This window comes from Chelonoidis abingdonii, chromosome 16 (assembly GCF_003597395.2).
Source record: "Chelonoidis abingdonii isolate Lonesome George chromosome 16, CheloAbing_2.0, whole genome shotgun sequence".
In the NCBI taxonomy this organism is placed as follows: domain Eukaryota; kingdom Metazoa; phylum Chordata; order Testudines; family Testudinidae; genus Chelonoidis; species Chelonoidis abingdonii.
Window position 1 is genome coordinate 7675093 of NC_133784.1, and position 14645 is coordinate 7689737.

Below are 14645 nucleotides of genomic sequence, written 5' to 3' on the forward strand. Positions count from 1 at the left end.
TGTTAGGGTCTGATGGGTCTCTCATGGATTGATCCTCAGTAGAGGGATGGTTCCCATAGGAAGCTCAATTGTCTCACTCTAGGCACCTTCTTTTATAAGGTGATTCTGGCTATACCTCATTAGCGTTTGGGCACATTGTGTACCCTGCCATTAGGGCGTGTGTAGGATCTTGTAAGAAAAAATTACTCTTACTGTTAATTTTTTGCAATATTACCCTTGGTGCATCTTTTCCCATAATCTTGTAGCACAGGGCCATTCTTTGGTAACTTACTTATGTCTAGCATTTCTCAAGTCTATGGCCTAGTATGGCTAAGCTGATATCTGACAGGTCTCAGCCTGTAGGCCTTGCGTTTCAGCCCTACTCACTTTAGATACTGAATACATTATTATCCCTTCTAACTACTGACCAATCTTATACTTCTATAATCCTATAACTTAGCTCTCTTTAGCATACAATGACTATATGACATAACATGTTAGTTAATCATAATCACACAATAAATGAACAATAAACTAAAATCATTGGCTGCACAATGGAGAAACTGAGCCCTCAACAGTGAAGAAATCTCAGTCAGCAGGCCAGGCTGTGGCCTCAGCACACAAACTGCCTAATCGTTGCCAAGTATTTTGTAGGTGTCCCAGCAAAGGAGGAATTGGAGGGAGAATAATGAGGTCGCTTTGTGGATGGTTATGGGGAGCTCATCCCTTGCGGCGGGTGGGGGGCAGCAGCGGGGGAAAGTGCGAAAGCGCTTGCTTGTGACAGGTGGACAATGAAGGCTGGAGCCACTGGCAGAGTGGAGGTGGGATGCAGCCTCTCAATAGCCAGTGAGAGATGGGGAAGGGCCTTGAAAGTGGAGACAAGCAGCTTCTGTTTGATGAACTAGAGAAGAGGGAGCCAGTGGAGGGACACAAAGAGTGAGACGGCATGGTCAAAGTCATGAGCAAGGAAAATGGTCTTTGCCACACATTCTGAATGGATCTGAGTGGGGGCAGATTGCATTTGTCATGGCTGGAGAAAAGAATAGTGCAATAATCAAGATGTGAGATGAGAGGTTGGAACAGAGCTTTCACTGTGTGGATGGATGGGAAAGGCCAGACCTTACAGAAGTCACGCAGAAAGAATTGGTAAGATTTAGACAGCCTGGATGTGAGGCTCTAGAAAGAGAGCTAAGTTAAAGATGATGCCCAGGTTACAGGGTTGAGTTACGGGCAGGCTGGTGGAGTTGTCCATGGTGATCAAGCAAGGAGGAAAGTGGCTGTGTTGCAGGTCTCAAAGAGAGGTCATAATCCACACTACAGATGGTATTTTGTTGCACTATGAATGGCTGTTTTTTCTAGCTTTCCCCTGTGTACAAGGCTGCAGGTTCCTAGGTGTCCATCAGGAATGTTTTGGTACCTGCACGGTGTGTTTCTCAATCTTTCTAATACCAGAGACTAGCTTGCTGCCTTCCTCAACTCTGTCAGGGAGATCTCAGGGACAGGCGGACCCGGCGTTGAGAAGCCCTGTGTTAAAGGGCCCAACATGGGGTGGAGCTGACGTTGTATATGAAATGAAGGTGGTATTTAATCAACAAAGCCTCTAATAATTAACTGGTGAGAGTTCTGCATTGTCATCCCTGGACATTGGACCCGCATCTCTGCCAGTGGCTTGTGGCTAATGCCAGTGCAATTACCTATTGAACCATTGTTGACCTTGAGCTAGTTACTAATTACATAAGCAATGAGACAACAAATTTTCCCTTGGCTTATCTCAGTTTGCTCCAGCATCCCACATGTACTCCTTGTCGCGGAGTCCCCGGGCGATACTCTGGAACTGCTCCCCACAAAGCCAGGCAGGACTTTGGGGAGCCTCGTCTCCCTTGGAGCAGACGGTCTCCAGGGCAAGAAGCTCACACGGCTTCACCTCCTGGGTTTCTCCTTGGAGCATTCAGCATCCTCTGCCCCTCCGTGCGCTTCCCACAGCGAGCCCGCCCAGGTGGGGTCCTGGGGAAGCCAGAGGGTCCTGCACCCCCACTTCGCTTCGCAAGTCAGATGTAACTCTTAGCCAGCCAGTAAAACAGAGGTTTATTAGATGACAGGAACACGGTCTAAAACAGAGCTTCTAGGTCCAGAGAACTGGACCCCTCAACCGGGTCCATTCTGGGGCCCAGCAAGCCAGACCCCCATGTCTACCCTCACTTCCTGTCCCCAGCCAGCTCCCCACTGAAACCCCCTCCAGCCCCTCCTTTCTGGCCGTTGTCTCTTTCCCAGGCCAGGAGGTCACCTGATCTCTTTGTTCACCTTTAGCTATTCCCTTGCAGGGGGGAAGGGTCCCGGCCATTTGTTGGCAGGAGACAGAGTGTCGGCCATTTATGCACACTGGAGACTTAAGAACTGCATAGGGGAAACTGAGGCACCCACACAGTATTCAGAGGAAATATTAAGAACAGTCCTACTTCATCACACTCCTTTCACAAGATCCTGCACTACCTGCTGCCCCTTGGGAGGAACTGCAAGGGCAGGTCCAATTTTTTATCTAGAAGACATGTCGTGTAGCTTCTCTTGTGCCTCTGCCTGCTGCCCTCCCCACTCTGTACTCCCTTAGCTGGGTGGTTACGGTTTGGCATCCAAGCAGCCTCACCAGGAATGATCCACCATCCCCCTGAGGCATGGAGGGGGCTCTGGAGGACCATCCATCCCAGTGTAAAGCCCAGAAGTCCATCTCCTGCCCCATATCCCCATTTGATGTTGTAAGGAGTAAAAGGCCCCCTTCAAGCCGGCGGTATAGGCCAGTGCTGTCAGCTCAATCCCTGCCATGCTGGGGAAGGACACACAGGTGTGAGCAGGGATGGGGGGGCACATGGGTTTGAGCAGGGTGCGTGGAGCTCGGGGAGAGGCACACAGAAGGGTGTGAATAGGGCCCATAGGGCTCTCAGCTGGGGGGGCACACAAGAGTGTGAACAGGGCCCATGGGGCTGGGGGGGTCACACAGGAGTTTACCCTCCTGACTGACACCTGAATGGTGGGGCATTTTCTTACCCTTTGGCAACACTTGTCTTCCCCCTGCTGCCAAGGGTTTCACTAGATCAGTCTGAGATTGTTTCCTGGGGCATCCCATGGATCACAGCTGGGATGTGCTGGAATTTCTGAGCCTGGGCTGTCCCCTGAGCCTGTGTCTGCACTGGCCTGGGCCAGCTGGCTCGGGCTAAGGGGATGTTGAATTGCGGTGTTGACATTTGGACTCAGGCTGCAGCCTGAGTTCTGGGACTTTCCCACCTGCCAGAGTCTTAGAACCCAGGCTCCAGCCCTAGCGTCTACATGGCAATTAAATGCTCTGCAAGCCCGAGTCAGCTGACGCTGTTGGCCAGCCGAGGGTTTTCAACTGCAGCATAGACGTACCCTGAGCTAAGATGGCTGATCTGTGGGGCCCCGTGTGGCTCCCAGCTGGGGTCTGCCCTCTCAGAGCCCCCTGGGGCTCCCAGTTGGGGTCAGCCTGCCTGGTCACAGCTGGGCTCTGCCTGCCCGGGGTCCTGTACAGTTCTCCGAGTACCCTGGGGACCCTGGGTCCTCGCTCCATTTGGGACGTTGTGCAAGAGCAAGAGAGAGTTAATGATTAACTGCCCTGCCATCTGATATCATCCTCCCTCTTCGGGGTGTTTGGGATCTTTTACCCTGCTCAGCCATTCAGGTCTAACACCCCTGCAGCGAGCAAAGAGCAGGGAGCTGTCAGCTCCCCAAACGCCTGGGCAATGCCTGCGCCACTGGAGGAGTTCTGTGGCTCCGTCTTTTGGGTAAGTGGCTGCATGTCCTCACAGAGCCCTCACCCCTCACGGCAGGGGCACGCGGATATCTGGGGAGAGCAGAAAACACAAGCCAAAGCCTGGGGTCCCCCAGTCCTTACGGAGGCAAAGCAGCATGATGGGATGGGGGCATGGCCCAGGTCAGGGTTCTGGCATTAAAGTCATTATTTCCCATGGGTGTAATGCCAGTGGCAAAGGGCCATGTCGGGTGCTGGGCACTGTGCACACATGGCAAGCCAGGCTGGGAAGGGGAAGGTAACGGTGAGATGAGCATGATCTGAAAAGCAGCCAGTGACCTGAGCTCACCCCTTGCCAGACTGTGTCCAGAGACATGGAGCATTGCACGCTGTCCTCTGGAGACAGGAGAGACGCAATCCCAGGTGCTCTTTCTGCTGCCGGGAGGGAGGCAGTTATTTTAACTCAGTGTTACAGGGTATGAGGGACTCTGCTGGCACCCAGGGAGGATGCTCTGCGGGTTAGGGGATGCGCAGGGGGACAAGTGCTCTGGGGGGGTGGGGTTGCAGGTGTGGAGGAGGATGAGTGCTCCGGGGGCATGAGGTTAGGAGATGGAGTTAGGGGGTGCGCAGGGGGACGAGTGTTCTGGGGGGATGGGCTTGGGAGTGCACAGGAGGACGGATGCTCTGGGTGGGATGGGGTCAGGGGAGCGTAGGGGGACGAGTGCTCCAGGGGGATGGGGTCAGGGGTGCGCAGGGGGATGGGGTCGGGAGTGTGCAGGGAGATGAGTGCTCTCGGGGGATGGGGTTGGGGGTGGGCAAGAGGACGAATGCTCTGGGGGGAATGGGGTCGGGGGTGAGCAGAGGGATGAGGGCTCCGGGGGATGGATGGGGTCGGGGTGTGTGTCTATGGGGACGAGGGCTCTGGGGGCCATGGGGTCAGGGGTTGCACAAGGGGACAAGGGCTCCTGGGGGATGGAGTCAGGGGTGAGCAGAGGGACAAGGGCTCTGGGGGATGGATGGGGTCGGGGTGTGTGTCTATGGGGACGAGGGCTCTGGAGGCCATGGAGTCAGGGGTTGCACAGAAGGACGAGTGCTCCAGGGGGTTGTGGTTGGGGATGCACAGGGGGATGGGGTCGGGGGTGGGCAAGAGGATGAATGCTCTGGGGGGAATGAGGTCGGGGGTGAGCAGAGGGATGAGGGCTCCGGGGGATGGATGGGGTCGGGGTGTATGTCTATGGGGACGAGGGCTCTGGAGGCCATGGAGTCAGGGGTTGCACAGGAGGACGAGTGCTCCAGGGGGATGTGGTTGGGGGTGCACAGGGGGATGGGGTCAGGGGTGGGCAGGAGGACGAATGCTCCGTGGGGGATGGGGTTGGGGGTGAGCAGAGGAACGAGGGCTCCGGGGGACGGGTGGGGTCAGGGTGTGTATCTATGGGGATGAGGGCTCCGGGGGATTGATGAGGTCGGAGTGTGTGTGTATGGGGATGAGGGTTCTGGGGGCCATGGGATCAGGGGTTGCACAGGGGGACGAGTGTTCCGGGGGATGGGGGTGCACAGGGGGATGGGGTTGGCGGTGAGCAGAGGGACAAGGGCTCCGGGGGATGGATGGGGTCAGGGGTTGCACAGCGGGATGAGGGCTCCAGTTTTAATCCAGACAAGATTTACAACCACCTTTCTCCTCAAGGCCTTTCCTCCCTCCTTGCTGCCCCACAGTTTCTCTGGGCTCACACAGGCTTTAACACTAGTATGTGGGGTTGGGAAGGGCCATGCTGGCTCCTTATAAGAGAGATTGCTTTTCTCTTATATAAAATAATCTACAGTCACCTCCGTCACCAGAGGCGTCTTTTTAGAAACTTCCCCTTATCTCATTAATTATTCTTTGAACAAGACGTCCTCCCTACTTCATTCCTTCTGGCCTGGCAGCTCATTATTTTCAAGGCCTTCCTTCTACTTGGTACTCAGAGCCTTTCTTTACAGCACAGATCTATTTCTTACCAAATTTAAGTTAACTTTAATTCTTGAATTTCATATTTATTGCACAAGTGTGTAGGAGGGGTGATCTGAGGGGATGGGGGTCGTGTGTATGTTAGGGGGAGCAGGGCCAGCTCTAGGCACCAGCGAAGGAAGCAGGTGCCTGGGGCGGCCAATAGAAAGGGGCTATAGTCCATAGGTGGCACTTCGGCGGCAGCTCAGTTGGCCTGCTTCAGTCTTCTGTGGCAATTCGGCAGCGGGTCCTTCACTCTGTCTTCCTCTTCGGCTGCACTTCCGCGGTAGCTCGATAGTTTGTTGGGGTTTTTTTTCCCTCATTAGGATGAGCCAGCCCTGATGGAGAGGGGTGCCTTGAGAGCTTAGGAGTTGAGTGGGTGTTTAGGGGAGGGGTTTGGGGTCAGAGTTTGTTTAGGGGGATGGTTGCTCTGGGGATCAGGGTTTGTTTAAGGGGAGGGGGTGCTTTGAAGGGTTAAGGGTCGGATATGTTTGGGGGAGGGGTGTTCTGAGGGGTTAGGTGTTGGGCAGGTGATGGGGGAGAGGTGCTGTGGGGTATATGGGGTTGGATGTGTGTTTCGGGGGAGGGATGCACTGGGGGTTAGGGGTCAGGCAGGTGAAGGGGGAGGGGTGCTGTGGAGTATATGGAGTCAGATGCGTGTTTTGGGGGAGGGATGCGCTGAGGCAATTAGGAGTCGGGCAGGTGAAGGGGAGGGGTGCTGTGGGGTATATGGGGTTGGATGTGTGTTTCGGGGGAGGGATGTGCTGAGGGGTTTACGGGTTGAACAGGTGAAGGGGGAGGGGTGCTGTGGGATATATGGGGCTGAGTGCATGATTAGGGGAGGGATGCGCTGAGGCAGCTAGGGGTCGGGCAGGTGAAGGGGGAGAGGTGCTGGGGGGTATATGGGGCTGGGTGCATGATTATGGGAGGGATGCGCTGAGGCAGTTAGGGATCATGCAGGTGAAGACGGAGGGGTGCTGTGGGGTATATGGGGTTGGATGTGTGTTTAGGGGGAGGGATGCACTGGAGAGTTAGGGGTTGAACAGTGAAGGGGGAGGGGTGCTGTGGGGTATATGGGGCTGGGTGCATGATTAGGGGAGGGATGCGCTGAGGCGGTTAGGGGTCGGGCAGGTGAAGGGGGAAGGGTGGTCTCAGTGTTTTGGGTTTAGGTTGCCTGCAGGGGGAGGCTGCGGTGTGTAGGGAGAAAGGCATTGAGGTGCATGGTAGGGTGCATGCAGGTGGAGTGGTGCTCCAGCCAGGGGATGCTGGTGAGTTTGTGGTGTGACTCTGCTCTCGTTGTCTCTTCCCTGCCCAGAATGCTTCCTTACTGGCTGTGCCCCAGCCCGACCTGCCGCTCTGCTTCGAACAGACTGTGCTTGTTTGGATCCCTCTGGGCTTTCTTTGGCTTTTGGCTCCTTGGCAGCTTCTTCCCATGTTTAAACCCAGGACCAAGAAATCATCTCTAACCAAAATCTACCTCACCAAGCAGGTACAGCATCCTATGGCCCTACAGAACCAGGTGGGGCCAGGGTGGAGGGATGTAATCCGGTGTACTGGGGTCAGGGGTGGGGAATGCCCAGGGCTGGAGGGATGTACTGGGGTGTAATGAGGAATGGTGTGGGGAACGCCCTGGGCTGGAGGGATGTACTGTGGTTTAATGGGGCATGGGGTGGGGAACACCTGGGACTGGAGGGATGTAATGGGGTGTAATGGAGTGCAGGGTGGTGAGCACAGTGGGTAGGGAGGCTTTGTGGGGTATGGGAGTATTGTGCTCATAAGAGCAGAGTGGCATGATCAGATGAGGAACGGGGCATGTGGATCCAGACAGCTGGAACAGGACCTTGGGAATGGCCCAGGACTAGAGGGTTTATACTGAGCCCACATGGGATGAAGGGATGTAGTGGGGTGTGGGGCCTGTGGGCATGGTACCACTTCCACCATCACACCCTTTGTCTCCCCTGCGGTGGTGTTGACAGACCTAGAGCTGTGTTCCCCAGTAGCCCAACAGGCAGGGACAAGGCCAGTGTCACTCCTAACAGCTGCTCTCCCCCAGGCGCTGACAACATTGCTCTTACTGACAGCAGTGGCTGAACTGGTCTTCACGCTTGCAGAGGACTTTGGCCAGTACCCCCACCCGACTCCTGCCAGCAGGAACCCCGCTGTCCAATACACGAACCCTGCTCTGTACACCGTGACATGGGTAAGAGACTGCCATGCCTGCCACCAGCTGAATTCATGCTGAGTCATCAAGGGGACAGAGCTGGGGTGAGGGGAGGAAACAGTAAAGAGAGGTTTAGGCTGAATCTCAGGAAAACTCCCTAGCAGTGAGGGGCCATAGCCTAGGGGACAGGTGGGTTGTGGGAGCAGCACAGTGATTAGCTGTGTCTGCTAACACAGGCAGCAGTGAAATAGTTAATATGGAAATGTAAATGTGCGCCTTTAGGTTCCAGAGTGAACCCATCATTCAGCTGGAGGGCTGGTGAGTGATGGTTCCAGGCTCACTGCACACTCAGCAGTGGTTATAGCATCGGTCACAACTGAGAATACCAAATTCAAGACAAACTGCTGAGAAATAGGGCAGACGCCACACCCCAAAATTGGTGGTTATTCTCCCATAAGATATACCAGACCAGCAACAAAAGTAAACGTCTGTTTCACTACACTGGCTAACAAGAAGTCAGAAAAGCAGTTTCCTTAGGCATTCCAGTCCTTGTGTCACCACCAAAAACCCTAGACTTAAAGATGAGTGGTTCTTTAAAACCAGTTTTATCAAATAAAAGGTTCTTCTGATCCCAAAGGACCAGCCACACACCTAGGTCAATATACAACCCAGATCTTACCCAATAATTATGCTGTTGCCAATCCTTTATTATCTAAAATCTAAAGGTTTATTTATAAAAAGAAAGAAAGGTGAGGGTTAACATTGCTTAAAGAAATCAAATACATACAATAACTGCAAAGTTCTTGGATCAAGCTTGTAGCAGTGATGGAATAAACTGATCACTTAAGGGCATGTCTACACTTGCAAAGTTACAGCACCGCTCAGTGTGCGCTGAAGGAAAACCACTGTTGTGTGTTCACACTGACAGGTGCCTGCACAATAGCGTGTTCACGCTTGCAGCACTTGCTGCGCTATTCAGAGCAGTGCACTCTGGGCAGCTATCCCAGAGAGCACCTCTTTCTCTTTTGCTGCTAAGAATTATGGGAAGGTGGAAGGGGTCGCAGGGCATCCTGAGTCCTGTCCTGATGCCCCGTGATGCATTGCTTCACATCCCAGAAATCCCTGTGCTTCTGTCCACATTTGGCGCCATCTTTCAACAGTTTGTGTACTGCGCGCCCTGCCCTGCCTCTTCGGGCTGCAGGAATAACTCCTGAGCTGTTGACCAATACGTTGCTTTCTCTGACCAACACATCACGAGAGGCAGTGGAGTTATTCCTTAAACTACAAAGGCAAGAGGAGTGCGACATTGATCTCGCCATGCGCGACACGAGATTGCTTGTGGCATTCACAGAGGTGCTGACCACAGTGGAATGGAGCTTCTGGGCTCGGGAAACAAGCACTGAGTGGTGGGATCGCATAGGGCTGCATGTCTGGGATGACTAGCAGTGGCTGCAGAACTTTCACATGAGGAAAGCCACATTCCATGGGACTGTGTGATGAGCTCGCCCCCAGCCCTGCAGCGCAAGGACATGAGAATGAGAGCTGCTCTGTCACTGGAGAAGCGCGTGGTGATTGCACTGTGGAAGCTGGCTACTCCAGACTGCTTCCGATCGGTTGCTAACCAGTTCGGAGTGGGAAAGTCGACCGTTGGAGTCGTGTTGATGGAAGTGTGCAGGGCCATTAATCACTTCCTGCTCCGAAAGACCATGACTCTGGGCAACATGCGTGATATTGTGAATGGCTTTGCACAAATGGACTTCCCTAACTGCAGAGGGGTGATGGATGGCATGCACATTCCAGTTCTGTCAGCAGACCATCTAGCCACTGAGTACATTAATCGCAAGGGATATTTTTCAGTGGCTCTCCAGGCACTTGTGGATCATCGTGAGTGTTTCACAGACATTAATGCAGGCTAGTCTGGAAAGGTGTATGACACACAGATCTTTTGGAACATTGGCCTGTTCAAGAAGCTGCAAGCAGGGACTTTCTTCCCTGACCAGAAGATCACTGTAGGGGAAGTCCAGCGGAGGGCAACAAAAATGATTAGGGGGCTAGAGCATGTGACTTATGAGGAGAGGCAAAGGGAACTGGGATTATTTGGTCTGCAGAAGAGGAGAATGAGGGGGGATTTGATAGCTGCTTTCAACTACCTGAAAGGGGGTTCCAAAGAGGATGGATCTAAACTGTTCTCAGTGGTGGCAGATGACAGAACAAGGATCAATGGTCTTAAGTTGCAGTGGGGGAGGTTTAGGTTGGATATTAGGAAACACTATTTCAGTAAGAGGTGTGGTGAAGCACTGGAATGGGTTACCTAGGGAGGTGGTGGAATCTTCTTTCTTGGAGGTTTTTAAGGCCCCGCTTGACACAGCCCTGGCTGGGATGATTTAGTTAGTTGGGAATTGGTCCTGCTTTGATCAGGGGGTTGGACTAGACACCTCCTGAGGTCCTTTTCAACCCTGATATTCTATGATTCTGTGATTCTGCTGCCGATAACAAAGAGGGAGGCTGTTCTCCCAAGGTCATCTCTGTGAAGTTTAAATGTAACATTTTACAGAAGCAGTGTTGTTTGCAACACAGACAACACTATTTCAGTGCTTTAAAACACAACCAGTACTCACACACCTGTCACTGAGTGGCTGACCCCAGGCAAGCACGCATGAGCCACAAGACCCCCAAAATGGTGAGTAGCCACAGGGTAAATCACTGTCCTCGGATCCTGCTGTACACTAGGCACGTGGCTCTTGGGCACTTGGGGAGAGCCAGCACTGTAGGGGGGCCTGATAATCATTCCTGTCCCCACACTTTCCACAGGATGTGATCATTATGGTAGATATCTCAGGAAAGTTACCATTAATGGGGCAAGAAACAAAGCAGCTCTGCCATTGCCCACTATCTCCAGAAGAGTTTCCTGGAGATCTCTGAGGGAGATTCCTGTGAAGTGAGAGTCTATCAACAGCCTGTTCTGCTGCTCAGACTAGGCATGTGGTGGGAGACAAGGCTTCTTTCTGCAACCCTCCTGCCCTCAACAACTCGCTTCAGCAATTCCCAAAATCAAAGCCACTTACCAGCGGCATCCTCTCATGTTTGCACTTTGCCAAGATCTGACTGCTGTGACTAGCTAGGCTCCTCCGGGGTAGAAAAGAGCTCCTGACTGCATGTATCTCTGACCTCCAAGTCATCCTCTGCCTCTAAGTTCCCCTCCCCCTCTTTGTCCAAGATTGTCTCCTCCTGGCTTGGTCCACTCTCTACTGGCATGCAAGCCAACGAAGTATCCACAGGGGCCTTCGCAGTGGAGGTGGGGTCACCACCGAGTATTGCGTCCAGCTCTTTATAGAACCAACAGCTCGTGGGCGCAGCACTGGAGCGGCAGTTTCCTCCTGTGCCTTGTGGTAGGCATTCCACAGCTCCTTCACTTTGACTCTGCTCTGCAATGTGTCCCAGTCATGGACCCTTTCTGTCGTGCATCGTGAAATCTGTCCATAGGTATCATAATTCCTACGGCGGGAACGCAGCTGTGACTGCACTGCCTCCTCTCCCCAAATGCTGATAAGGTCCAGCAGCTCGGCATTGCTGCAAACTGGGGATCACCTGATGCATGGAGCAGGCATGGCCACCTGGAAAGATGCACTGAGACCACTGCACTCTGTGACAGACTTCAGTTACCAATCTGCCTGAGGTGTCAGGTGATTTTGCTGACCACAGGATTGTCTGGAGAGATGGAAACACACCAAGGGTTTAAATTTTAAAGCTTTATTAACAAAATAATAAAATAACAGCAGAGAGTGATGGGTTTTTCCTATGTTACTTAGAGGAAGGAAGAAAGTGTTAGTGCCCCAAGCCCTAATCCACTTTCATACTCACACACCTCTACTCATGGCTGGCCAACCCAGAAGAGGGGGAAGGGTGGACGGGAGTTCTGTTTTGGGCCCAGGTCGTCCAGGGTCTGCTATAATTTTTCCCTTGCTTGGACTCTTGGGAGGGTTTTAAGTTTTGGGGGGTTTTGAGGTGTAGTCGTTTAGGGCTCTTTATGCCTGGTGCTTTTTGTGCTAGTTTCAGTTGGCTTGCTGTGGCCTTTTTGGCTGCTCAAAACACACCGGCTCTGGAGACTTTGTTTTTCCTTCTGTTGGCCTTCACCATCACTACCTTATTTGCTTTTACTGTTTTTACTGCTATTTTTGCAGCTTTGTTTAACTTCGTTGTTTTGGTTGTTTTTTACAGCTGGGCAACTGTAGATTTTTTGTTTAGCCCATGAGCTTGGGCTGTGGCCACTATTCTATTTTTACATGGAGCTAGCTGAAGTGCCGAGTTAACCTGTTTTTTGCTTTTTTTCCCCTTTTGGCCTTTTGCAGCCTCCAAGGAATTTTTTATTTTACATTTACACCTTTGGCCCTCCCCGAAATGCCTTGCAATTAGCAACATACAATTCTAATTTGCCTCCCCATGGGACCCCTGAGGGAGGGAGTCCTTGGGCCTGTGACAGTCCCCCCGTTGTTGTGGTTTTTTGGTTTTTACCCTCCCTCTGACATGGTAGCTGGGGTTACTATTGGCCTTCTACATACACAGCAATCAGGGCCGGCTCCAGGCACCAGCAAAGAAAGCAGGTGCTTGGAGGAGCCAATGGAGAGGGGCGGCACGTCCTGGTCTTTGGCGGCGTTTTGGTGGCGGGTCCCTCAGTCCCTCTCGGAGAGAAGGACCGGCCGCCGAATTGCCGCCGAAGAATGAAGCAGCACGGTAGAGCTGCCACTGAAGTGCCGCCGATCGCGGCCTTTTTTTCTTCCCCTCGCTTCGCTGCTTGGGGCAGCAAAAAAGCTGGAGCCGGCCCTGACAGCAACATAGCACGCACATGCTACAAATTTGTTGGGTTAAATATTGTTGGGGCTGGGAGCACACCGAATTCCGTATTAGTTGGTTTTTTGCCTTAATTATGATTTTAATTAGTTTTAGCAAGGTATTCTGCGTGTGGAGGGCCAATTTGGCAGTTTGTTTGAGGGCGGAGGTGGCCACTGTCAGGTGGGTGAGATCCACACCTTTGACCAGTTTTATGGCCTTTTTTAATTGTCTTAACTGCTTGTTTTTTATGACCCCCTGCTGAATATTTTAAATATTGACTGCTGAATTAGCCCCATCCCACAAGGAGCCCGCTATGGTTTGCCTTTTCCGGGGGGTGGGGATGACAAGGACAGCGTATGCCTGAGGAGGGTGAGTTGGAGGGTGGCCCCTGGTACAAATAAGCAGGAAGACTGGGACTTGAAAGCGTGTTAGGGACAGGTAAATGTTTAAAGCTTTTAGGGTGGCATTTAGGAAGATTCACGGTTGAGTGGCTGCCTCTCATTTGGTGGCGGGTAACATCTGCCACCACCACTGTTGGGGCGATGGGATGTAGCGTTGTCCCGTTTGGGGCTGCCTGGTGGGGTATGGAGCTTTTTTGGGTTAATCTCATCTGGGACCCAATTCGGAAGGGATATGCCAGGGAACCGGGGGCTCTTGGCCGGGGGCTGCCCCTGGAGAATACACAGAAAAACACTGCATGACAATGAAGGATTTTGCACGCCTGAAGCAGCAAGAGCAGTTCCACCACTCCTGTTCAAGGTGTCCCTGGGCTTTTGCTATTTCTGCCTTGTCCTGTCAACAAAGCAAAAGGAGGAAAAAAAGAACAACATAAGTGCACTTATTGGGGAAACTGAGGCACATAGAATTATTTTTTAAAGTTATTAGTTATTCCGGTACAGCCCTTCCTGGCTTCCATCATCAATGTTGTTTGCTTGGTTTAAGAGGTTGCAACAGCAATATTGCGTTTAGGGATTAGGGATTGTTGTTACTTGCCAAAGGGCCTATTATTTTGCTTTCGCTCCAGGCTGCCACAGGAGAAATAGGGAAGGTTTTGGGCCACCCACCAGGTATTTTGCTGTGACTCTTCTTTGTCTTTTGCAATTATGCACCATTTCCAAGGCACCTCCCCTCTAGCCTTGTGCCCCACTGTGGCTCGGGCCCAATTGGCAGCTTGAGCCAGGGAGAGGCTTTGGAGGGATTCTCCCTTTTTAAAATTATAATTTATCCAGATAATCCCATGGATAGTTGGAAACCCGGATGGTCCAGGCAGGTGGCTGGTCCACAACCGAGGCCCACGATGCCATGACCAGAAACCTAGGAAGAAACTTGTTTTGAACTGATTGGCATGCACCCATTTTAGTTTGCCCGGTAGTTGAAGCTGGTATACTACCGGAGAGAGGTTGTTTTACAATGGGATATGGGCCCACTTACTTAACATTTAAGGTGTGTGCTGCCTTTTTTAGTTTTTGCAACATTACCTTGTTTTTAATTTGCCATTTCCAGATGTTTTTAACAATAACTTCTTTACACACTTGGCCTTTTTTTAATTTAAAGTGGCCTTTATGGGTTTTACATAGCTTTTTTTTTAACTGGGCAAAGCTAGGACTTTCATGGTTGTGGCAAACAATAAATGTGATTATTGGTAAACACCGTACTTACATTACATTTACATTTGTTTACTAGTGGGTTGCTAACACTACCATTTTTTTAAAACACTTTTTTTTTGGAATTAACACATGCACATTGCCCATTATACAGTACTTTGGTTTTATTATTCAGTGTATCCCACATGCAGGATTTTAGGGAAATGTTTTTTCTACAGAGCTTTGGAGCAACAGGCCAGGACAAGCACACCCACTTTTGAGGAGTCCACTCGGTACAACCTCTGGTGTTTAATAGCTTCCCTCCCTCCCCAGCCCGCTGGCTTGAGGTCT

General features: G+C 52.0%; 1 protein-coding gene across 1 annotated transcript; it reads left to right on the forward strand.

Annotated features, from left to right (window-relative positions):
- Nucleotides 1–3531: 3531 nt before the first annotated feature.
- LOC116817698 (ATP-binding cassette sub-family C member 2-like) lies at nucleotides 3532–9095 on the forward strand. Its single transcript, XM_032768072.2, has 4 exons — nucleotides 3532–3770; nucleotides 7036–7209; nucleotides 7774–7920; nucleotides 9042–9095. Exons 1-4 carry the CDS (start codon nucleotides 3729–3731, stop codon nucleotides 9093–9095), a joined length of 417 nt encoding a protein of 138 aa, XP_032623963.1. The 5' UTR covers nucleotides 3532–3728.
- The last annotated feature ends 5550 nt before the right edge of the window (nucleotides 9096–14645 follow it).